General features: G+C 44.9%; 1 protein-coding gene across 2 annotated transcripts; it reads left to right on the top strand.

The window, feature by feature from the left end:
• The first annotated feature begins 290 nt into the window (after window positions 1-290).
• Window positions 291-25,417, top strand: NDST2 (N-deacetylase/N-sulfotransferase (heparan glucosaminyl) 2). 2 transcript variants are annotated; one of them, XM_010078219.1, is made up of 13 exons: window positions 291-1,690; window positions 9,093-9,180; window positions 9,372-9,526; window positions 11,019-11,204; window positions 11,633-11,761; window positions 16,783-16,965; window positions 17,765-17,861; window positions 19,190-19,313; window positions 20,795-20,969; window positions 21,223-21,393; window positions 22,771-22,880; window positions 24,461-24,563; window positions 24,725-25,417. In XM_010078219.1, the coding sequence occupies exons 1-13, from the start codon at window positions 698-700 to the stop codon at window positions 24,848-24,850; spliced, it is 2,640 nt and encodes an 879-aa protein (XP_010076521.1). In that variant the 5' UTR covers window positions 291-697; the 3' UTR covers window positions 24,851-25,417. The 2 variants fall into 2 exon arrangements, with proteins under 2 accessions (XP_010076521.1, XP_010076522.1); XM_010078220.1 differs by lacking the exon at window positions 21,223-21,393.
• Window positions 25,418-25,911: the final 494 nt, after the last annotated feature.

The following is a 25,911-nucleotide window of genomic DNA, read 5'->3' as shown; positions in this document are numbered from 1 at the left end:
GAAAGGCCAGGAACACTGGCTCTGTTTGCTGTAGTGTGTGAGAATCTCACCCGAGCTGAATGCTGAGTCCTCATGCACTGCCAGGACCTTTCTTCCAAAGGCCATCACAGTTGTTCTGCCAAGCTCCTGTACAAATGGTGCGTTTCACTTCCTAGGGAACAGGTCCGCCTGCTGACAGGTAAGTGATGCCGCCCAACTACCACCAGCTGATCCTGCCATTTCATTTAAAACCCATTAAATACCGTGAATCCATACTGGGAATTGACTTTTTCTTTTTAAATTGCAGGATGCAAAGAAAAGGTACCATCATGTGAATGTGAAACAGCTAAATGAGAAACAGGACACCTGGGAAGGCTGAGCTGAAACTGCTTGTGCACAGGATGATATGACAGACTGATTTGCTGTTGGAGACAAGACTCAGGAAACCCCACTCTTCCAAAAGACTTTCCTGAGTGAGAGAAGAGGAACAGGAGGAAGCACACAAAAGAGCAATGGGAATTGAGGGCCATGGTTACTTGAGATAAATGGCAGATCCCTGGGAGTGTAGCCTTGTAGCTGTTTGCTTTAGTTTTGTCTCTCGCCGCAGCTGCCATTTCTTTTTTGCAAACTGCTGCTGGGTACTGCCACAGCGGCACTGGAGATTTCAAGAGCAAGGTGTGTGCAGAGTGTGAGGAGAGGGTGGGCAGCCCGCCTCACCATGATTCAGTTGTGGAAAGTAGTGCGGCACGTGCGACAGCTGGAGCTCCACAGATTGATCCTGCTGCTCATTGCCTTCAGTCTGATCTCCATGTGCATCCTGGCTTACTATGTCACTAATAGTCCCAAAATTAAGGAACCGCCACCCCTGCCCTTCAGTGACTGCAGCAACCAGCACCGCATCTTGATCCCACCCCAAGCTAGCTGGAGACTCACAAAATCTGTGGACACCTCACGCACAGATCCTGTGGTGCTAGTCTTTGTGGAAAGCATTTACTCCCAGCTGGGGCAGGAAATAGTGGCCATCCTGGAATCTAGCCGGTTTAAATACAGGACAGAGATTGCTCCTGGCAAAGGGGATATGCCCACCTTGACAGACAAAGATAGGGGACGCTATGCTCTTATTATCTATGAGAACATCCTTAAATATGTGAACCTAGATGCTTGGAACCGAGAGCTGCTGGACAAATACTGTGTAGAGTATGGAGTGGGGATTATAGGCTTTTTCAAAGCCAATGAGAACAGTCTACTTAGTGCACAGCTCAAGGGTTTCCCCCTTTTCCTACATTCCAACTTGGGGCTGCGGGACTATCACATCAACCCTAGTGCTCCCTTGCTCTACGTCACCCGGGCTAATGAGGTGGAGCAGGGTCCCCTGCCTGGTGATGACTGGACTGTGTTCCAGTCAAACCACAGCACCTACGAGCCGGTGCTGTTGGCCAGCACAAAGTCCTCGGAGTCCATTCCTCACCTGGCCACCCACAAAGCGTTGCATGCCACAGTGGTGCAGGACCTGGGTCTGCATGATGGGATCCAGCGGGTTCTCTTCGGCAATAACCTCAATTTTTGGCTGCACAAACTCATTTTCGTGGATGCCATCGCCTACTTGACTGGCAAGCGACTCTGTCTCACGCTTGATCGCTATATCCTCGTTGACATTGATGATATATTTGTGGGAAAAGAGGGCACTCGCATGAAAGTGTCTGATGTAGAGGTAAAATCCCCAGGATAATTACAGGGCCTAGACAAGTTTTTACTGTGTGTGGTATGGCAGGAAAGTCAAGATTGCATTTAGTTTGAGTGAAAGAGTTGATTACTGCAATTGTTCTCATCTTAAACAGAGAAGTAACCTGCAAAGATGCTGAAGCACCATATGCGGTCCTCTCAATAGTCTTTCTAGGTTTAAATGAAACATTTTTTATTCTGAGACCTGTAGCTGGCATCTCTGAATTTAAGAGGAGGATGCCTGTGGTGGTCCATCCTGTCTCCTCTTTAGCTTAAGGAACAAGCATATGCAGATTTCCTTTGTCAGTCTACTTGTAGCTGTAAACTCTACCTTTCAAAAGAAAAAGGCAAGTTGTGTTTGAATAGAATAAAAAAACCTGTATTTGTTATATTATTATTTATGATATATATAAACTATATATATTGTATTGCAAAACTGTAGGGCAGTCCGTGGGGTGTTAACTGCTATAAGTCTCTGTGTTAGCCATCTAGCTTTTCAGAACATAAATAGGGAAAAGAAAGGTTTTCTCTCACCCTTTGTTACATCCCCCTCATATCCTCCACCAGTGACCCCCATCTCTGGGCAGAGAATATCCAAAAGTTTACCAGGGAAGCGTGCTCAGACCAAGCCTACATGAGAATCATCTCTGTGGCCTCACAATTGGGAGGAGAGATGCCATCTTTGTGGCTCACTTTCCTTGGCAGTTCATTGAGTAATACAGTGACCTATTAGGAAAGGATATGGGAAAGGCAGAGAGAGATTTTGTGGAGGAGAGGGAAGTGAGACATGCAAAGGAGGAATCAAACAGGAAGAAGGTAAGAAACTAAGAACCCCTTCTGATTCTCTGTGTCCTTGAAAGTATGTGATAAATTGCTCTCCTAAGTCTGTGAGGTGCGTACATATGCTGCCTCATGGAGCCAAGGGCTTGCGTTTGTATCTTTCCCATCAGTTCTGGTTTGTAGGCATTGAGATGGGTGCATTGCCTGTTTCTCTGGGTATGCTGAGGTTGCTCCCAGAGATATAAGGCCTCAGGCCTTTGCTCTAGATTCCTGTTTAGCACTTGCCCTTAGATCGGTCCTAGATGCAGTTCCCTGGGTACCAACCATGATGACGGTAAGCCTGTGACAGCAGCTGCCTTAGCATGTTTCCAAAACAACTTCAAATTGAAGCACCCCTTATCCTTTTATCCAAGGGCACAGACCATTTGAGGCAAAAGTATAAAACAAAATACTGTTGTACATGTGTGTTTCCTTACCTGAACTGAAGCTCATCTGTTACATGTTCCCAAGAGCGCTCTTCCACCTCACTGGAAGTCTTGACACCATTTCTACATGTTTTATGCATCCATGCAAGACATGTCTCGCTTCATCTCCATTTTTGCAAGTCTTTGAGATTTTAAGTTCTGCTTCTGAGCCCAAGTTTAGCTTGAGGAAGAGCAAACTCTTGCATTCTATTAGGAGCTAGCTTTATCTTTTCAATTCATTTGAAGCTGCATGCCTGAAGCAGCTGTAATTCCATGCCATTATTTATTTTACTTGCTTCATTCTTTTAAGAATTCTTTAGAGCCACCTTTGACCATAACTCTCTAAGCAAACAGGTATAGAAAAAGTGTTTCCAAGCAGACAGGCAAAGAAAAATGGAACAGTTGTATATAATACTTATTTAAGGAAAATGCTAAAAAGTTCTTCATTTCAGTGTTCTTATGTTTTAAGGTGCTGAAATGCTCTGAAAGCTTTTTTTTTTTTTAAGGATCACAATCTTACCTTGCTTCTAAGCAGGCCCTGCACCCTCTAGTCCAAAGTGGCAGAGATTCTTACCTCTCTAGTGTACAGGTTACAAACATGTATGAGAAAACAGGAGATAGGTAGCCAAAGCTTTTGGAAACAAAGGCTGCTCTAGTGATGTTAAAAACAAACCCAGACAAGATAATTCCCAAAGATGCTTTGTTTGGGTTTTAACAGGGTGATATGGAGGAATAATCTGTGATCAGTAAGCAGAGAATCTCAGGCAAAGCAGATAAAACCCAGATTTATCCATTTAAAAGAAGCTTTCTGATTGTAGAGCCATGAGAGGTTAATGAATTTTTATTTTTTAAAAACGAGCAATAACTACATGGATTTGTTGATAGCCTCTCACCGTGGGGAAAGAAGGGGCGATAATAGCGGCAGAACAGCTGGCATTTTCTTTGGCCTTTTATATGAAAGCTCTGTTTCAGGGCTGTTATCTCAACACACAGCTCCTTATCTTAAAGCTTAGATTACAGTGGTCAAGGTAGCAGTTTGAAGATTGGATGTTGTGTGAAGGTATAAAATTGACTCTGCTGTCCCAGTGAGCTTGTTTTCCCTATGCAGGTCCACATTCAGAGAGCTTTCCAGACAAAATGCCTATTAAAAGAAAATGCTGAATATAATTTGATCAAATGCATGCCCATGGTAGATGTCCTGTGTGAGAGGAGAAATGTTTTATTTGTGATGGTTAAAGGAGGGCTGAATAACTTTCTTCTTTAAAAAGAAAAAAGGAATCGTGCTTGCTTTTACTTTAAAGATGGTAACCATTGAGTTCCTGTTTCTGCTGAAGGGCTGCAGCAGGAGATTGCAGTCCTCATTTGAAGTAAAACAGTTGGAAGTTGTACAAGGAAAATATTTTTCCCTTGTAAAGTTTACCAGAGATTTGAGCTGCACATAATTAACAAAACAGATTATTGGTGAATCTCATCTCATGTCAATTATTCCACATTCAGTCTTTTCTAAAATTGTATTCTTCAGAATTTACCAAACCTCCATGGACCTAGCCAACAAAGACGAGCCATTTCTAATGCGAAAGGATCTGGCTTTTATGGTCTTTCCTGGCCGTTTTTTTAGGTATGAGGAAAGAATAAGTAGATGAGGTTTTGCCTCGTTTGCGGGTAATCTCTACAAGGGCATAAATAGTGAGCAATCATTGTTTGCAAGTCTGAGAGGAAGCTAAGTGAAAATCAAGGACAGTAATTTCATTTTGGGTTATCAGTGAGGGTGGAAGAGACAGAATCTAGTGAGCGTGGCTGTCAGCCAGCTCTTGCCTTTCAAAATTATAGCGATCTTAACTGAAATTAAAATATTCAGCAGTTTCTAACTCCCTGACATTGTAGGGGAGGTGGAAATACCGGTGTATATGCTTTCTCTTTTGACAGCACTGTTTTGAGCTATGCCAGTGCTACTGCTGGGCAGTGAGAAAACTGCAGAAAATCCTCTTGAGAATGTGCTGCCCAGTGTCCACAGGAGCAGTTCCTATGAAGAAGGTGTTTCTGCAACTCTGCTGTGCTTTGCATGAGCATTTGAGAAGAGGCTGTCAAAGCACTCTGCTTTTTTCCTCCGTTTCTTATCATCTGTTTCCTTCATTTGACTATGTACTGTTTGCCTAGGCTCATGGTATCCTCTCTTCCCAGCATCTGACTCTCAACTTTTATTTCCCCCTTTTCTTTTGCCTCTTTTTAGAGGGACTTGAGATCAGGGAAGTAATATTCAGGGTTTGCATAAAACAGCTAAAATCTCTGAAAACACTTCTGGAAGTTAAAAATTTCATAGCTAAGAAAGCAGAGTTGCATGAAGGTTGAGCCCTGTTGTGATGCCAAGAACACTATGCAATCTTAGAAGACGATTAGGTCCTAAAGATGCAACCTAAAGATTGTACAGTAAGGGTACTGTGGTTTCCTGTGATTTCTTCCTCACTCCTAGAATTTTAGCCCCATTGAGAGAGCTTTTATCTTTCACTGGATGGCATCAAGAGCTTGTAGTGACTGTTGAGTAAATTTTTGCAGATCCCTCAGTAAGATTATATAGATTTTTTTAATGTGTTGCAACAAAAGGCACAATGTTTAACTTTGCCCAAGCATTTGCTTAGAGGTAAGTATTTATGATCATTTGAGATTATTAAAAAGCCTTTTTTGAAGTGATGGGCATCGAACGTCGGACTAAAGACCTTTTTTGCATTGTGTCCAGAAACGTGCACTGGAATGCAGATGTCTTTCACTTGGGCCTGCAGCACAGCTGCCCCAATTAAGTACTAAAAGCCTCCGAAAATTCAGGTTGTGGGTTGCAAACGATGTTCTCTGATAGACTGTGACAAGCGTGAAGCAGATCTGGCCCCGAGGAGGCTTACGAGTTCTGGTGGCCAGTGCTAGGAATCTCTTGGAGACCCCATCTGTTCCTTCCTAGGGTGAGCTTCTAGCAGGGAGCTTTGCTGGGAAAGGGGCCTTAGCTAGTGGACTTCACTGCATCTTGGAAATATTTATTGAATGGAAGATCGTTAGAAAATATAAACCAGAAACACTTGGAGGGATTGGAGGGGCAGTTTTCTAGGGGAAGAAACTTTGTGTTTTGGAGATGGGGGATAGCTAAAATGCTAGCCTTCTGTCCTGTACCATGTGAGCAATTAAATTTCTTAAATATAAGATCTGTTTTTATTTGGCTAGCTGCTTTATAGCTTAATGGATAGCCTACACCACATTTTTTGATTACCATTTATTTAAGAATCTCAGAGCACATTATGGGAATAAATGGAATGCCACATGAGTCACCTCTAAGACATGATAAGTACCATCATAGTCATGCTACTTTATAGAAGAGAAGCAGAGTGGAGACGTGTCAGAGCAGACAGAAGTGCTGTCTTCCTGGCCCGTTCCCACATCTGTATTGTTTCACCTTCCCCTGCTAACTCTTTATGCCACTGAAGAGAAAAAAACCACACAAACCTCTTTGAACCAGTGTGCTAGGGAACAGTGAATACATAATTTATTGAAACAAATTTCCAAATATTTTACTTGGCACCTTAGTCTTTTTTATCCTGTGCAGGGGAAAGACAAATCTTCAACCCCATACCATGCCACCTTATGGATGTGGCTGTGAAAAGGACCCAGCATCAGCAGAGGGACGGTGCACGATTAGCAATAAACCTGCCAGGAAAGGACTCAGTAGGGTTCCATAGTCTTGGAATTTCTGGGGCCCCCAAGGTCCCTCCCTGGTCCCTTCCTGGACACAAAGGATTTCTGCCTGCTGGAGTAGGGCTTTTTGGGATTTATCATCAGACAGATGTGTCGTCATGGTAACCCCAGCCAGGCTCTAAATCTCCCTTGGTGCAGAGGAATGCTAAGCCTCTTAGTCGCTGTCTTTTCTCCCTCCACCTTCCTACCAGAGCATGAGGAACTGGACATGCCTTTCAGGGCAGCAGAGAGAAGTGCTGAGGATTGGGATGGCTCTGGAGACAAGAAAAGAAAGTGGCACTTTCCTAAGATACTGGGCAATGTGTTCAAGGTGCTAGTCTCAAATTTGATGCAGTATTGTCATCTAGCTGGGCAGACAGGTGCTTCTCTGCAGAGATGCACACAGCTCTTAGTCTGTGCTCCCTGATGTGTGAGATGAGACCCAGTGTCTTATGGGGTTATGTGAGGGGAACTTGACCTCCCATTGCCTGTTCTGGATCTTGTGCAGCAAAGGAGGCTACGGTCATCAGTGCTACTGGCATGTTACCTTTTAAAAGCACTTCCTTCATTTGTGATAGGTTCTGGAGATGTCACATGCCATACATTTCTCAAAATATTAATCTCAGGTGGGGACTGGGCTAAGGATGTGGTAGGCATGTGGCCGTGGAGGAGCTGGGGTCTTTGAAATTTGTCCCAGGCTGCATTGATGTCACTGTTGTGTGGCTGTGTGGAGGATGAACTGGCAATTAAGTATGTCAATAGGGAAAAGTCTGAAAGCTTGGTTCTTTCAGATGAAGCATTGAGTGTGTCTGCAGAAATAATGTCTGGTCTTCCCACCTTGCCGTGTATGAGAGGTCATGGGCTGCCTGCCTTGGGAATAAAAACACTCGACTTTGTTGTTCCAAGATACATCTGCAGTGGATGGGTGATTGGAGTAAATTACAGAAGTCATAATTTTTAAATTAATGTGATGATCAGTGTTTGGTCAACACTGTTCTGAAATGTTAGTCACAGCAGTGATCTGTGAGGTTATTCTTAAGTGGCAGCTGTCAAGGCCGGTTCCTGCACTGAATGAGGTTCTGCATTTGTGAATGCACTTTCACCACCTAGGGAGCAGTGTGCCTGAACAATGCCTGTAGAGGGGGAGCCATGTGAAAGCAGCGTTGTAGTGCTCTTTTGTGCTTCTTGAGGCTGGGGAAGGGCAGCTGATACAGAAAGATCCGCCTGTCTCCCCTGCACAGTTTGAAAAATCTGTATGCTTTCCCCAGTATTATGTGCCAAGTTGCTTGTGTATTTACAACTAGCCCAAGTCTGCTGTTAAAAGGTCATCACCTTTCAGCAGCTACTGATCAATTGCTTTCTTAGAAAAGCTATTAAAATCCAAATAACTGCTTGTGCACGGACCATCTCTGTCACCTGCCAACAGCCCTCCTGCTAGGTCCCTGTTTGATTGAGAACTTCTCCCATAAGGAGCTGCACTAGTGACACTTTCCCAAAGCACGTGGGTAGCAGCACAGCATGTATCTCAGGGCTTCTCTCTCTCTATTTTTTTCCAGCAGAAGAAATTTGACTGAAATTAGTTTGTGTCTTACTGTCTGTGACATAGTGAGCCTCTGGGTTTTTTTTCTGTCAAGGCTGTCTGCTGTGTTACTCTGTATGCTGTTGGACCTTGGGGGTTGTGGCACGAGACTCATTCCCGTTGGCTATAGCAATTACTTTGGACATTTAAAGCACACACAAGTGAGCAAGAGAGAACCTGTAGGAGATGTAATGACTGTGAATGTCAGCTGCCCCAAGTTTTCTTTCCAGAATCCAGGAAACTTTCCTGCTACCAAAGGGTTTTGGCACTTTTAAGGGATACAAACTCAGGTGTACCTCCCTGGCGTGGCAGAGCTCCTGGCACGGGTAGTTCTGCGAATCCACCTTTCATCTCTAAATAAAAACCCCCTCCCTTTGGATCATTTAGTTACTGTTCACTATATTATTGGCTTCTCTTCCTTTGATTGTGCACCATGTGCTGCCCAATCCTCCTTTTCATTAACATGTAGGCTCAGAGAAAGGACAGAGGTTCAATAGCAAAGTCCCAGCTGACATGGGAGATGAAGTAAGTGTTGAGATTGAACCTGGAAAGAGTAAGGGATCTGTTGCTTGGAAGTAACATTTATTGACCCTTTGCCTTAGCACAGACACTCTGGGTCCTTCACGTTGAAGTGCAGAGCATCGTCTGACTGTGGTTTTGAAGTGGCATCATTTAGTACAGCAGGACTACTTCAAGTAAAGACTCTGTATGTGAAGCACTTGGCTACTCTGCTTCACTCCACAGGCAACAATGGCTTAGCCCCATCCCTGTGATACCTCTTCAGACTGAACTGGACACCAGTAGAGCAGAGAGCAACTGAATATGAACATTTCTTTCTCCTGTCATTCCAACAGGCTTTACTGAGCACCCAGAATAAGCTGAGAACTTTAGTCCCAAATTTCACCTTCAACCTGGGCTTCTCAGGGAAATTCTACCACACAGGTAAGCCCCTGGCACCCCTTCGTCCCAGCTCCTGTGTACGGCCCCCATGTTTGTGTGTGTGTGTCATGCATTAGAGAGAGCGTGATTCTCTGTTGGAACAACTCAGTGTTGCAGCAGATTATCCACTGCTTTGAAACATTGAGCCCCACTTTTGCTTTTTGTTTTTGCACTTCCTTTTCTGCTCTCTGTAGGTACAGATGAGGAAGATGAAGGGGATGACATGCTGCTCAAACACAGGAAGGAGTTCTGGTGGTTCCCTCACATGTGGAGTCACATGCAGCCTCATCTTTTCCACAATGTCACTGTGCTGGCTGAGCAGATGAAGCTGAACAAACAGTTTGCTGTGGTAAGGGGCATCGCAGTTTATTTACTTTACAGTATTAATCCTTCAACATTGCTATCCTGCAATAGCTATTCAGACCCTGTTGAGCCCAAATACTAGTGTAGTAAATCATCTGCATTTAAGAAAAGCAGTTCTGAAAGTTTAAATTGGTGCGTGGCTCTTGCTGTTTTCAGGCAAGAAATGCCACTCACATGCCTGCCTGTGCAGTAGCTTCCTGGCACCTGCATGGCCCCAGGCAGTTCTGCTGCATTCCAGGGTGCAAATCCCAAGGCTCTTGTTTGTTGAGGTGTGAATTTGTAACATTACCATCTAAATCCAATTAATTTACAAACTCTGGCAGTGAGAAGGCATTTTCTTTTCCATCCTTATTCACTGTGGTTTTGTAAGGATGTCACCTGGTCAGTAGTATTAGATGCTCTGTGTGCTAACAGTCCTACTTCTGGCCTCCCCAGACAATAACGAAGGAAATTACTCATCTAGGAAATCCAGGAGAAATTCCCTGGGTTTTGGCAGAGGAGGGGGAGGCCTTGAACACCCTCCATTGCTGGAACAATGTCTGTTTGATGCTTACAGACCAGAGTTGAATATAGCATACATGTTTCTCTGAAAAGAAATGTCCTCTTCACCTCTAGTTTGGTTCTTTTGATCGTAATCCCCTTGGGAATAGCAGGCTGCTGTCTTGTGTTCACATGACACAGATTAGGAATGATCTTTAATTCAGAGCACAGTTACAGCATTATAGAAACAATTTAGGCTCCTTCTCTTCCTGGTTAAATAACAGTGCAGTCTTTTGCAAGGAGAAACAAAGCACAGAACACAATTACACATATTTAAAGTAAAACAGGCTAGCAGTGGGAAGGGGAAGGCTGTTGCTTCATTTAGGGGCTCTGGTTTTGTTGTGCACCACCAGGACAGAGCTGTCATCATTCATATTGTTACCAGAACCACACAGTGGAATTAAAACCCATTAAATTCAGATATTTCCTGTCATGTTCCATGCCCCATATCTTCACCCTCAACAGTCTCTTGCTTCATGTCTGCTTTTCTTTGAATTGCTAGAGACAAGACAGATCCCAGTTGTCATCTTCCTTCCCTTCTATATCAGTTAAGGAAATTTTGTTTTCCTCCTCTAGTGACTCAGATCTAGGTATTGTGGGAGTGAGATATGTCACTTAACAGAATTGATTAGTTTGTAGTAAGTAGTAACCAAGGAGCCTGACCTGAAGCTTGCGAATTAATCTCATTTGTCACACCTGCAACTTACAAGACTGCTCTTACCACAGCTCTTAACCAATGCCCTTGTTGATATAGAATCACCCTTGTATTTCTATAGATGCATAAAACAAGAAGTACAAGCAGTATTTCAGGTTTCCTAATCCAGAGTTTTCATGTTACTCTGTCACCTTGCTCCAACTTGGAGTCTGTTGCTAAATATGATCCTTATTAAGGATATTAGTAAAATATTGAATGATCAAGCTGCATATTCTGCTTCCAGGAGCATGGGATTCCCACAGACTTGGGCTATGCTGTGGCCCCCCATCATTCTGGGGTTTATCCTGTCCACACACAACTCTATGAGGCATGGAAATCTGTTTGGAGCATCCAGGTAACGAGCACAGAGGAATACCCACACCTACGGCCTGCACGCTACCGGCGTGGATTCATCCATAATGGAATCATGGTGAGCACAGCTGGGCGAGCAGAGCCGGCTTTCCTGCCCAAGGGACAGTCTCCTAGTGACCTGCATCAGAGCCATTAATCTTAATGTCACCAGATTTTCCAAAATCATTAAGTGAAGCAAAGAGGAAAAAACTTGGCTAAAGCCAGTTTCTGCATTTCTCAGTACAAGTCAGAGGTCAGTACTGATGGGGAGCAAAACCAAGCACAAGACTAAATTGAGATCCTACTGACTTGTTCACGCTGCAATGAATAAAACAGTTGGGAGGAATATCAGAAGAGTCCTCTGAACCCATGTTGCTTGTGTTCCTCTGAACCCATGTTGCTTGTGTTCCTTGCTCTTGCATTGATCCAAAGAGTGCTGCTTTGACACATTCACATGTAGATTCTGCTGCATCTGCCTTTTATCTAACTTTTCTCTGATATTGCCAGGTTCTGCCTCGACAGACCTGTGGTCTTTTTACTCACACTATCTTCTATAATGAATACCCTGGTGGCTCAAAGGAATTGGACAAGAGCATTCGTGGTGGTGAACTCTTCCTGACGGTGCTTCTGAACCCAGTAAGTTCATCTGAAAGGGGAATCGGTGCATGGCTGTCTCAGCTTATGTGCCTGAGGTGGGAAAGGACTAGATCCTATGGGAGATTCAGTATAACCACCCATCATGGTGTGGGTATCTCCAGTGTGATGCTTTATGAAAAAGAGGGCCAAGGAAGTACCTGCTAGTTAATGCTGCTTTGCTTTACAAAGCCTCAGTATTGAGTGCTGACAAATGCAACACTCTGCAGATAGAAACTAGCCAGGGTGACATGCTGAGCATGGCCCAACAGAGAGTGAGTGTTACCTAGGCTGTTGCATCTTCATGAATCAGAAGTGAGATGTGCCTTGGCTCCTTCTGTTCCACACACATCTGCCGCCTGTTGGCTTCTCCCCTGGCTCAGTGATGAGTGTTGTTCGGAATAATTGCTTTTTCTGGGCTTTCATTGTGGAGTATTCTCCCCTTTCTTTCAGTATATATACACTTGAAACAATTTGTGTGGGGTTTTTTTTGTGTGATGTAGTTGTTGCCCTAAGGCATTTTTGGGAGATCTGGGTCTAACACAGGTCTGTTTCTTTTTCCCTTTTTAATATTTGACAGTTCCATCCAGCCACCAAGCTGCAGTCCCACTGCCAGCACCCTGCAGTCCCTTCCCAGTTCTTAGCCATGGAAGGCAAATCCCCATTGAAGCTCGGAAGATGTACTAGGTGGCAAGAGACACAAAAAAAGCCCAGGCGTTTTTAGAAAATCCTGAATGGATAGAATTAGGAGATGAAGCTCTGTAGCCCTCTCCAACCACAGATCACACTCCCTCACACTCCTGCTTTTGCTGGCTGCAGCAGGAAGACATGCTGTTCTTTTTGATTGTACAGTAACTTTCTCAATTCCCCACCTGAATTTGTTGATTTGGCACCTATTGTCATCTCTTTCTCTGAATGGACATTGCCCTGCCAGGTTTAGATAGTGATTTTACAATGTCTGCCTTTATAGCCACTCCTGAATATAATGATGCTTAATCTCTTCTTTTCTCACTATTTCCAAATTTCTGCCTTACTTATCCTTTATATATCTTTTTCCACCAGTGTCTGAGTATGGGCAAGAAGCCATTCCAGCAGATCTGAGAGAAAGTAGGTTGTTTCTGGCTAGCATCCTAGGTGGGAACCCTGGAGTACTGGTCCCAGTCAATGAGTATTTGTTTGTGGGATTTGTCATGTAACATCAGTGGCTCTGCTCACTGTGATGTTTTCTTTCATTCCCTCCTTTTGCATCTTGATTGCAGGATTAAATATGCAGCTTTTCCACTTTTGGTTGAGGCTGTAGAGGCTCAGTGAATCAGGAAATCAAGCTTTTTCCCTCAATGAGCTTAGTTTTTTCTTGTCTCTTGCTTTTCATAGTATTCAGTGCCTCTTTACTCCTAGAAGAACTGTGATAGTGAAAAGACCCCTGCAGCGTGCTCTGGGTGCCTCACACAGACAGACTGTAGTTTGCAAACAGGTCCTGTGTTTCTGAAGGTCACCCAGCTCTGGCTTGGTCTGTGATCTGCAGAAGGTATGGGTCTATAAAAGTGCATATCACCTGAGACAGAATTGTTATCTTTACATGTAACAACCAAATCTACCTGCTTCATAAAAGTCTGTAGTCAGGGGAAGTGATTGGTCAGATGGAATGAAATTGCTTTCTTCTCTGTGATCATTGCTTTTCTGGGCTTCCCATGTATTGGGTTAATTCCACCTTGTCCCACTTCATAATTGTCAGACCTTGAATGCCTGCAGGAATAGCCTGTTAAACTTAAGAGCTCTAGGTTTCTGTCAGAAAACTGTCTGCCAGACTGTAATCCAGAGATCATTGCTGGTGTAAGAGGCTGTGCCAAGGAATTCATAGAGTTTCTAGAGCTACCCCTTAAAATTTGCTGATAAGCATGTGACAGTTGAAGGAGCTGGCAGTGATCTGTGATCAAAAAAGTTTGGGAAGATTGTGCTCTGGTACAGGATGAGCTTATTATTTGCTGGATTTACTATTGGCTCTTCATGGTGACTTTTAAAACTCATTTTCAGGCGACTTCAGCTGCTTCCAATGTTTACACTTTTGCTTCCTTATGGCAGTGGAGCATTTCTCTCTCTCTGTCAGCAGCGTAATACTGTGCTCTAAGCTCCTCTTCATTGCTCCTGTTTCCACAGTGACTCGGACCCTTGCATTCCTCCCCTCGCTGATAGAGCCATCTCACAGACCTGATAGAAAGCTGGCCAGCCCTCAGCCCCAGCAGTGATGCAGAGCAGACTTGGACCAGGCTCTTTCAGTCCTTTTTGGTGCTTCCAGCTCCCTTTGAATGATGTACACATGTAGGAGTCTCCAAGCCTGTATGCGTATGTTTAACTGCACAGTGCAAACTAGTGAACAAGGTCTGATGTCAGGAAGGAGAATAGCTGTTGACGTTTGGTGGAAAGGCTGCCATGTGCCCAGTCACTATTTCCCAGAAGCAAAGGGTATCTTTATGATCACTTCTCAAAAACACTTTTGCTCACACTACATGGCAGATTTCTGCTGTGCCCGCAGCAGCTTGTTACATATTGCAAGGATGCTCATACCCTCCTGTTTTGTGTATTCCAGGCTCTCTGTGACCTTTCCTCTCATCCTTCCTCAGTGTGAAGGAAGGGAAACCATGGCATGCTGACAATGGAAGGGAGGGGGAGGAGGGAGGTGCATTTACGAAGCCAGTCCCTGGGGTCACTGGGTGTGGATGGGAGGGAGAGATGGGACTCGAGTGTAGCTTATGACAGAAGTAGTGCTCAGAGCTGTTTTGGCAGCAGTAGCTGTGACAGGGCAGAGCAAGCTGCCAGGCCTTGTTAAACAGTGCATGTGTGTTACAGGAAATGACTGCACGCTCAGAAGTACAGGGAAGTGGCTTTTGGTTGGGCTTATCTTGTTGTCTTCTAAATCCAGTTGCTTGGGACTGTTTGCAGGTGACAGCATTACCTATGTGAGCCATGTTACCGAATGTAGTCAGTCTTGGGACACAGTTGTTAACCTGGATCACATGCAGGTTTTTTTTATTCTGGAAATCTTGAAGGGGCAGCAGGTGGTGACCTGCGTCCTCCCTGCTGCAGTACTTGGTTTATGCCAGTGAGCCAGACACTTCATGCGGAGATTTTTCCTCTGAATGTTTCACTAGCAAGTCAAAGCGATGAGCCACGCTTTGCTGTCATACCACCTGCCTGGCATCTCCCCGAAATGTGCAAAATACAACATGAGACACATCTTTTTTGCCACCTTATCTGCTTCATGGCATAGCCTTGCAGTTAAACAGCAGATCTTTCTGTCCTCTGCTCTGTGTTGTATTTAGCATGTCCTTTTTACACAACAGCACCAAGCACACACTGCTCTTTGAAGTGTAGGTGCCAGAGACTGTCTGCCAGTGCCTCTATGTCAGCTCAGTAGGAAACCAGAACTGAAAAACTCACAGGCAGTGTGATAAATCTTTAACTCTGCTTACTTTCCATGTATCCCAGAGTCCTACCACTGTTTTCTGTTGCCTACCCAAAGACCCTGGGGTGCGAGCACCTTATGGACAGGATTAAATTAATTTCACAGTGTCCTGGGGATGGCTCAGGCACAAAGAGCTACTATCTATCAGTATCTCTCATTGTACTGAGACCAGTCCATGGTGACACTGGGCAGAAAACTGAATTCAGACCTCCCGAGTGCCAGCAAATGTGTTCATCCCAAGACCGTCTGTCTCCTACTTCCCTCTTTTGCTCTTCCCCTACTGTGAGTGGGAAAGCCATTCCTGCCCCCTGCCAGGGAAGCCTGATGTTGCCTGCTGACCTTACCTGACATCATCAGGATTCAGGGCTGAACTGTGCAGCAACGGGTGCCCCTACTGTGACTAAAGTCTCTTTGCCTCCCTGAACTAGCAGACACTGGGTGGGGAGTGCTAAATCATCTACGTAGCCATTCTTCCATTGGCCTTAATGTTCTGCTGTTGTGTTGCTCACTTCTAGCCGTGGTGTGGTTTGTGTCTGGGAAAGTGCTGTTTTGTTACAGGCACTGCGATGCCCAATTCCATGGGACTTCTCAAAGCCGCACACCAGAGTCAAGCTGACAGCCGTCTTTTGCACTCTTTTCTGAAAGTTAAAGTACTGAAAAAGAGACAGGAGGGAAATGCATCTGCTGGAGATGAGAGATGGCTTGACTAGGCAGAGATAGCACAGCAGCTCCTGAGCACTGCAGTGCTGGGGGGGCTCCCAGGGTGCTCAGTGACACTTTGCCCAAGGGTTTACATCATCAGGCTTGGCAGGACATTTTTCAGGGGCTGCCTATGCTGAAAGCTCTTGTGAGCTAAAACCATATCAGCTGGTGTCTGTTCCTAGGACAGTGTCCTAGCGCAGTGTATCTTTGCAGTCCATGTTCAGATCCTCAAACACTTGTTTGTATTTTAAAGTGTGAATTGCCAGTTGTTCCTTTACACTTGAGATGTCAACTCCAATGTGAATGAAAGCTGACCGGCTGTAGGCCTAGAAATAACTCCTGTGAAAACTGTCCCTTGTGCCACTGTGCCCTGGCCTGGAGCATGCTGCCCCTCTCCGTGGCCTGTTCCCCTGCTGTAGCAGGCACTGCAAATAGACAGGTTGCCCTGGTTGTTCCTCGGGGAGAGGAAGGGAAGCTCCTGTTCTCCCATGAAAGAGGCTTTGCAAGCTTTTGACTACGAGGGAGTCACTGACTAACCCTTGTTCCTCTAAGTGTCCCAGAGCCACTTGAATGGTTTTTTTGAAACTGTTCTGGGCTCAGTTATCATCCCCCCTACACCATTCCTAGGGGTTACTGAGAGGTCTGGGCCCAACTCCTGAGTTCCTTCTGTGTTGCAAGCACTACAATTCTTTCATTTTTCATCAAGGCAGTGCTGTATCCTGGCAGATGGACATTCATCAACCCAGACCACCAGGGCAGTCCAAGATGTGAACAGCCTCTTGTTGACGGTGAAATCAAGCTAGGAGGAAACAGTACTTTTACCCGATTTACCAGTATCCCATGTCTTTCCTGTTTTCAGATCAGCATCTTCATGACCCACCTGTCCAACTATGGGAACGATCGTCTGGGACTGTACACTTTTGAGAGCCTGGTCAAGTTTGTGCAGTGCTGGACCAACCTTCGCCTGCAAACACTGCCCCCTATCCAGCTTGCAAAAAAGTACTTTGAAATCTTTCCCCAGGAGAAGAATCCCTTGTGGCAGGTGAGAAGGCAGCTTTAACTGCTCCTAGTGGTTTTCCAAGAGGTGTGTCCCACATTTAAAGTGTGGCAAGACTGCTGATCCAGAGTACAGAGGGTAATGCATAAAGCTTTTAGGTTTAACCTTTGTGGCTTGAGGCTGCAAGTGGCAAATTGCAAGGTGGAAGGGATGGGGAGTAGGAGCAGTAGGACAGAGTCATGGTGTGAGCTTAGGGACTGGGATGGCTGTCAGAAGTGACTGCAGGGTGGGCTTGCAGGCATTTGGGTTGTTAAAGGGATTATATTAGAGCAAGCTGCTGTGAAATGTTAAGTGTGCAAGGAAGAACCCTGTTTGTTGCTAGAGGAGCTTGCAGGCATGTTAATGTGATTAATCTGAAAGTAATTTCACACTGCAGAATTCATATTCATTAAATAAAAACATGCCGATTCCATTTTATCCCAGTGCAGCAGATCTCTGCATGGTAATGAGCAGATGAAATTAACTGAAGGCGATAGAGTTGTCTGTCTGCCAGAAGTTCACAGATGCTGAGCTGTACTGTTATGGTGGCCCAGCCCAGCATGGCTACATAGGGCAAGGCCTGTGGTTAAACACTCTCAGAGGGACTTTGGCTCCTCTGTCACTTTGGAGCTTTTGAAAACATTCCCCTATGTTTTTACTTAACTCTTCTTGATGCCTGGCAGGGCAGTAGTGTGGCTATGAAGTGCTCTTCATATGCTAATAGCATTTTCCCCAGAGTACTGGCTTTTCCTCCCCTTTCCATTAGCTCCTGTGGTAATGCTTAATCCCATCACTTGTGCTGCAGAACCCATGTGATGATAAGAGGCACAAGGATATCTGGTCCAAAGAGAAAACATGCGATCGACTCCCCAAGTTCCTCGTTGTGGGACCTCAGAAAACTGGTAATGTGAATACTTTATCTAAAGATAGATTGCAGCTTCCATCTCATTCCTCCAGAAGTGGAGAGGAGAGCTGGAAAGGTCTGTGTTGTAGATTTGTGTGGCTGCCCTTTGTGCAAGCTGCCAAAATGCCAGAGAGGACCTTTCAGAGAATCTCAGATTTGTTCTAACCTAAATCTGGCAAGTCTGTCAGTACTGTGCACCCTGGCACTTAACTTGGCTCCGTTCTGATTTGCAGGGAAAAGCCCTACCTGCAGAGCTGTGTTTTGGCTTTTCAACATAAGCTCAGAGAAACTTGTGACCTTTCTTCATGTGTCACAAACATAAACTGTTGGCAGGACTAAAACAGACACTTGACAAAGGTTACAATGAATGCCCCCTAGTGCTTCTGTTGCAACAGATCTGTGTACCCACTGAATGCTGCATGTCACTGTCAGTGGGAGGTAGAGATCCTCTTTTGTCTGACCTCTGTCACCACCTCTTAACTGCTGTGGCACTGTGGCTGGCAGTGACATGGCTGTATATACTGTACTGAGCAGTCCCTTCTAGGCTGAAGAAAGCAAAATCTCTTCAGCCAAAGCCAGGTCTTCAAACCTTGGCTTTCTCTGTGGTGCAGTGAAACAGCAGCTGCCAACTATGCACAGCAAACAGCGATCCTGGCCTTGGTAGGAAGTTTGTCCCAGCCAAGCTGCTGTCTCCTGCCTGTGTCACTGTGAATCTCTGCTGGTGTGTGTGCAGCATAAGCCCTCCTGTATCATGGCCCAAGCTGCTTGCAATGGCACAGTAAGAAAACCCTTCTCTCAGCTGATTTATTAGTGTGCTGGAAGCCTACAGCTGTGTGCTGAGCAGGATTATCAGGTTTGGCTGGGTAAAGGGAAAACACCTACAGCAGACACAGACCAAGGCATCTCTACCTGAATTCTCATCCAAGGACATTAATGTTGTCCCTAGCACGTCTCCTTCCCAAACGTGTGATAATGACCTGCAGTGCCCAGGCTACCTCCTGTTAGGCAGGAATGGGTTCTGCCACATGACAGTGTGGCTGTGCCACCAGGGAAAAAAAGGTGTGGGGGTAGCCAACATGGGTGACAGCTGTCGTGCTAAGGAGGTGACTTAAATCAGTTGCATGAGCTGAAACGGGGGATCGAACTTCTTAGTCAAGTTCAATCCCAAAGTGCTTGGTGTCACTGCTGTAACCTGCATGAGTTAATGGGTGGGTTACACCATAGCAGTGTGCCCACTTGGGGACTGTTTTTTGCAGCACAGGTAAAACCTTTAATTCAGCCAAGCATTATGTGTGACCCAGGTCCGTTAACTGGTTCCTGTTGTAGGCACAACAGCTGTGCACTTCTTCTTGACCATGCATCCAGCTGTCACCAGTAACTTCCCAAGTCCATCCACCTTCGAGGAGATCCAGTTTTTTAATGGACCCAACTATCATAAAGGAATTGATTGGTAAGAACCCTGATGCCTGTTCTTCTGTGACAAGGTGTGCCCGTGTTGTCTTCTCGAGTCTCTCTGTACGTCCACCTCAGCCACCTTATAGTAGCTTCTCTGTTTCTGAACAGCTCTGTTTTCATTGCTATTGCTCAGCACGTGTTCTCTGTTTTCCTGCTAGCCCAACTACTTAGTCCCAGGAGCAGGACAGGTAGTTTCTGATCTTAGGGACTGTTCACCAGGAGACTTGAAGGCATGATTTAGCTTTAAAAATTCAGAGTCTTTGTTGAATGCATTGCTGTCATGAGATTTCTTTTCCTTTGACATGCAAAACAGACAACAGTGCTCATTAACAAGTTCTTTGTGGTTTCTGAGTTAATACACACAATACAGGGTGGACAACCTCCCTGATGTTGTTCTGAGCCCTTTAGACTTAAGAGCTATCACTGCATTCTTTGCACTGGCCCCAGTGTCCCCATGCATACCCTGATCTTTACTTGTAAAAATATGAAATTAGATAGTGTTTTCACCTGTCAGGGAAATTCTAGTGTCACTGTGGCACTATGATGCCACTATGTTATCCAGGCAGAGAAATTTTAAAGGTGTTTCTTGCTTGAAGCATGAACTTTGGGTTGACCTTGGCACTGCACTCCCCCACGAGTGGCTCTGAGGAACAGCTGTGTGGCAGTAAGGCAGTCTGCCATGGGATTTCTTTGCCCATGAGCAGTGGGAGATTTTGTCTGACTTCTCTGACCATTTAGAGGACCATTGAAAAGATATTGGAAGATGGTTGGTACCTGAGCAGAGCTCACGAGTCAAGCACTACAGAGCAGTTGCACTAGCTGACAGATAGGCCTAAAAAGTGTAGGCTTTTACATGGAAAAGCCATGCTACTTGAGTGTAGCATCACATGCAAGAGAAGAATCTTTGTGTTTAGCATGAACTTTGAGTTTGTTGTACAGCTTAAATTTCAGCAGAGATCAGTCTTCAGTGCTTTTCAGTGCCCTGTCCCCCCATTACCGTCTACCCTACCATTACTTGAATGTCTTACAGTTTCCACATTTCTGATTTGACAAGCTCCTATGAGGCAGAGCAGAGCTCTTGTGTCTCAGCTATGGACCGAGGTACAAAGAGACAAATGATTTAGGCAGGTTTAAACAAGCAGTGGCAGGGCAGGCAGCTGATTCTGGCCTTACTTTTAGACAAAACCTCTTCTCTGCTAGAGAGTGCAACCCTCAGCCTTTTCCTTCCACTGCCCAAGGGCTTGGGCAACACACTCTGAGCACAATACTTTCTTACCCTTTTATCACCTTCAACTTTCTAAGTTGTGCTCCACCACCCCTTTTCAAGTCATGCTTCTGCCAGCTCTGCACCCGTTTGCCCATTCATTGCATTATGGAGGAGGTGCAGTTGTTCTGCGAATGGTGTCTGTTGAAGAGCAATGTCGTGTGCCATTTCTGTGGGCTGTGCTGCTCACCAGCATCCCATCTGTTTGGCAGGTACATGGAATTCTTTCCCATCCCGTCCAATGCCAGCACAGACTTCATGTTTGAGAAGAGCGCCAATTACTTTGACACAGAGGTGGTACCAAAACGTGGTGCAGCCCTGCTGCCTCGAGCCAAAATCATTACTGTTCTGATCAACCCTGCTGACCGAGCCTATTCATGGTACCAGGTGACTTCCCTGAACTGTTCTGTGGGTGAAGGCCAGAGAGATATTCCAGTAGGGTGAGGCAGAAAGCCCGGGGTAGAGAGCCATGGATCCATTTCCACAAAGGGGGCAGGGGAGATGACGTTTGCTGCCTGCAGAGTGAAGACAGTTGCATACAAAGGCATTAGGGGGTGGGTGTGCTGAGTCAGTGGGTCTGCACAGAGATGGGTAAGGTGGAATTTTATTCCTGCTCCTAAATTCAACTTATGTGTTTCAGCACCAGCGTGCTCACCATGACCCTGTGGCGCTCAATTACACATTCTACCAAGTGATCTCTGCAAAATCCCAGGCCCCTCAGGAACTGCGGAACCTGCAAAGCCGATGCCTGCTCCCTGGCTGGTATTCAACTCACCTAGAGCGCTGGCTAACATACTACCCCTCTGGGCAGGTAGGAGGTTTGGCAGTTGAGGCTCTCTTGGAGCCCCTTGTAGGGTTAGTGGAGAGGAGAACAAACTCTTAACATGTGCATGTGCTCCCCCTCCCCATTGTTTTTATTTCACCTTCTGATTTGTCTTTTGGAACTAAAGCCACCACTTGTTTCCTCCCGTTACGAGCTGGTAAGAAATCAGGCTTGAATACTCCAATATTGTACTTTACTTTATTTGTAAAAGTAAATGAGTGCAGGAGGATACCGTGATCTCCCAGAGAGCTCCATAACATGGAGAAGTTGAGCAAGAACAGCAGTGTTAGCACTCCTTTCCTTTCATTTTAGCAGCCTGCAGCACAGGGACCCTCTTCAGGCCTAGTAGGTGTTCAGCTGCTTGCTGTGGTTTCATTGCTTTAAAGAGACACTCTTGGACTCTGCCACTTGTTAGTTCCTGTGTTGTGAAGCTGAAAGGAGATCTCACCACAGAAATGACAGGATTCTGTGTTTTGTGCATAAATTTACAAAAAGTCAATTGATAGCCAATATAGACCATTAGTGTCTCTAAATTCCCAAGAAATGTATAAACTGTCTAATACAGTGTGAGTCAGGATGTGTTTTCTCAAGTTCCTTTCTAGTGCTGGGGTTATCCTCAGACAGTCTATAATCCAGCAGTCTTACAGTGCCCTTTTAGTCTCTTATTCTCTGACAAAGCAGCAGTCTAAACTGTATGCGATAGATCTGTGTAAAAGATCTAAAAAGATATCTAAAAGAGACATGGGAAAACATTCTTTGGCTTGTATCTCGTTGCCTTACTATTCCTGGAGGTTATTGCTGTTAGGAATGGTAGAGCCAGACGCACCATCCTTGTACTTATGAAAGGTCAGGGTCTCCTACCTTCTCCAACTGCAGTTCATTTCTATTCTGTTATTTGAAATAGGTAGCTTACTATTTTTCTATTCTGTTATTTGAAATAGGTAACTTATTAGCATGAGTGTTGTTCATTATGGTCTACCATACATGTAACAGGAGAATAATCACAGGTTACAGAAGAATACTTAGCACAATAGCTCCTGACATCTGAAAAGAATACATGAGGTTTCCAGAGACAATTTGTAAATCATGCTGGTGCTGGGCCTTAATGCTCATTTACAGGGGGCTTGGCCAAAGGCAAGCTTATTAAGCAAAGCCTGTCATGATCTACTGGTTTATGGTACTTGTTGCCCATATAATGTAGTGACAAACATGCCACATCCCCCCACTGTGTTGCTCTAGAATAAACAGGTTTGGGCAGCCTTTACTGACCCGCATAAAGACCAGGGGTAGTTTTCAGAGCCAGGAAGCTCATGGCTGTCATTCAGCATATGCTGTCAGAGGCTAAGGTGACTGCTGTCTTTTCAGCTTCTCATTGTGGATGGTCAGGAGCTGAGACACAACCCTGCCTCTGTAATGGACAACATCCAAAAGTTCTTGGGAGTTACGCCGCTCTTCAACTACACCCAGGCCCTCAGGTAGGGAAATCATTTTGGGGAGGGCCCTTTCTCAGCCAAGTGTGATACTAATAAGCATTTGATTGGAAGAATACTTCTTATCTCTGACTAACAAAACCTGCCAAGGTTTCAGAGGTATGCCTAATCCTAAAATTAGGCTCAGACAGCATAAGATGCTATGCAGAGACTAGAATCATAGCTTAGTCTTTCCAGAAGTTATAGTCGAAGGGAGTGGGTTTTGGCACTGTCATGGAGAAGCATGAAGTTGCTCACAGCAGTAATTACCGTGTTTTCCATTTGGTCTTTGTGGCTTCAGAAAAGGTGCTGGAATTATTAGCACTCCTTATGGTTTGTGTTATACCTATATTTGGCGGTAAGTAGAGGAAGTATGATAAAACTTTGTGTGACAAGCTGGTCATATCTTCAACAAGATGGAGATTAGGGACATGTTGCACAATTCTGAGGTAAAGAGCCTATTACTGCAGAAAACATGGACTTGACAGGTGCCCAGAGCTATCTGAGGAAGTGTTATTAGAGGTACTACATCACTGCTACTACATTGAAGGATGTTCCCCAGCCATTACTGCAATTTTGCCCACAGTGCTAGTGCAGTTAATTTGAATAGATTAAGTGCTAGCTGAAGGTGAACTGTGGCCGTATTAGTTTTCAGTGGAAACTCTACAAGCCCACTGGAGATCCTAAATATTTAAATTTAAATATTAAATTAAAATAATTAATTTAAATATCCTAAAATTTGCAGCTGAAAACTGAGCTTCTCTGCTATCACAGCCTATGCTAGCTGAGGGTAGTGGGTGGCATGCATGTGTGTAGGTGTACAGCAATTGCTCTTTCCTTTAACAGTAAAGAGAGGAGAACCAATTCACTTCTCCTCCTACAGTTGTTTTCCAAGGACATGTTTTCCAAGGGGGCACATGGCTCCCCAGGGGAGGGCAGATTTACAGAAATGGCAGATTAATTGAAAGTGTTACTTGGTGAAGCACATGAGGTGATGGTAAATTGACTGTTTACAATAGCAGTACTGGCTGGGGACCCTCCGCCCGGGGGCTGGTACCCTTCAGCCAGGGTCAGAAAAAAAACTGTATTGGTCAGCTTGCCACAGCGTGGCAGAGGTACCTGCTCAAACTTCCAGCTCACCTTTGGTCAATTGAGGGGACAGGAGAGACCAGAACCAGACATGGTTCCCAGTATTACCTTATACCTGTGTTTTAGCAAGGAAAGAAACACTGGCTCTTAACGGTCAGGGGTTTCTTTAATGCTTCTCAACTATAATGAGGAGACTTAAAATAATTTACAGACACTAAAACATGGATTATTATTCTCCCCTTACCCCCCAAGCTTAACAGACAAGTATTGTAACGCTATATTACCTCTGAAATTTGCATAAAGCTGCAAGAGTCATGGTTGTAATGGATTTCTTGTCAAAGTAGTCAAGTGCTAAAAAGAAAAAAAAGGAACTAATACCACAAATAAATAAATAAATAAAACCAAAACCATTGAAATGGGAAACACTTATGGAGTTACTTAATTTCTGCTGCATTGGGCATGTGGCCATATCCTTTAAAGACAACTGTCCTTTTCAGATTCGATGAAGCAAAAGGATTTTGGTGCCAGCTGCTAGATGGAGGAAAGACTAAATGCCTAGGAAAGAGTAAAGGAAGAAAATACCCTGATATGGATTCCTCGGTGAGTAAATGCCTCGAATCTGTTGGCAGCAAGAGATGTAGAAACATCCCCCAGCAAACCAACCTGGATTTTCCTACTATGTCTGTCCTAGATGACCTATGCAACATGTGTTGAGAGTAACTTTTTCTTTCACTGTAACGTGGTCTGTATTTTCCACACAGTCACGGCTGTTCCTAAGAGACTTCTACCGGGAGCACAACATTGAATTATCCAAGCTGATGAACAGACTGGGACAGCCCCTTCCAACCTGGCTCCGAGAGGAACTGCAGAACTCCAGCTGGAGCTGAGAGGGTCTCCCTTGCCCCCAGTGCCATTGAGATGTGTGGCGCTGCAACGCATGCTGTGATGCTGTCTCTTGTCAAGCCAAAACAACTGGACAAACGAGCAGGAGCAGAGAATGTGCATCTGGAGCCTTTCCCCGCTATTAGGAGGGCTGCTGCCTCTGACACTGCCCTGGGGCACGGAGTGCAAGTTACATTCTTGAGTGTTACTGGTGTGTTACACTTTGACTTTTACTTACAGGAACGATTTGGAATGCCTGCCCTACTTTGAGCAGGGTAGAATGCACGGTTAACACTTTATGTTTAAATTACTCTTCTCAGTATATGAAACAGGCAGTAGCTGGAGGGTTAATGTATTACTCCTCTGAGTCCAAAAGTTAAAAGACTTCAGAGCTATTGAGCCCACTACTGAGAGAAGAGCAGCAGCTTAATAAAAGGAGACTCTAGTCTAGTGAACCCCAGCTTTTATCCGGTAGTCTATTTGGGAACAGCAAGGTATAAGAACTTCTTGTTTCTCCCCACGCAGAGTAAGAGTGGCCACGATCACAGTAATCCTTATAGTGCCACTGTGTGTGGATGGTGGGGACTGCACCTTCTTCGAGACAGATATAACAGATATAAGATTGTCTCTCCTTATCTATCTGCAGCATTTTTGGTGCGATACAGTGTCCAGTGGCTTTGGTCAATGGGCAGTGGGAGATAAGCAAAGCTGCAGCTATTGACACACAGAATTGATTTGTTACCTTAGGGAAAAGGTTGCCATACATGGCAACAGGGCAAGTATTTCTCTGCAGGGACTTCAGACATTTCAAAAGCTAACCAAGGAGCAGTATGATGTCCCCTTAGAGCACTTTGGAGGTGAGTGTTAATGCAGCCCAGCATCTGGGGGAAGCAAAGCTCAGGTATTGTAAAATAAGGCTGATACATCTGTGAAAGTAGACAATTCAGTTCCCTATGTCTGATCAGCTTAAAAAAAAAAAGCAGCTCAAGGGACCCTACCACATACGCTGATAGCTAGCACCTGTTTTAATCCCCTTGCCTTCCAACAATCCAAGGAGAAAAGCAAA

The sequence above is a fragment of the Pterocles gutturalis genome, unplaced genomic scaffold (assembly GCF_000699245.1).
Source record: "Pterocles gutturalis isolate BGI_N339 unplaced genomic scaffold, ASM69924v1 scaffold34843, whole genome shotgun sequence".
Lineage (NCBI taxonomy): Eukaryota > Metazoa > Chordata > Aves > Pterocliformes > Pteroclidae > Pterocles > Pterocles gutturalis.
This window is presented reverse-complemented; position numbering and strand designations above follow the sequence as displayed.

Coding starts and splice junctions, on each gene's coding strand:
- NDST2 (XM_010078219.1), top strand. CDS start 698: ATGATTCAGTTGTGGAAAGTAGTGCGGCACGTGCGACAGCTGGAGCTC. Junction 16,966..17,764: donor AGAAGAATCCCTTGTGGCAG/GTGAGAAGGCAG, acceptor CTTGTGCTGCAG/AACCCATGTGATGATAAGAG. Junction 19,314..20,794: donor TATCATAAAGGAATTGATTG/GTAAGAACCCTG, acceptor TCTGTTTGGCAG/GTACATGGAATTCTTTCCCA.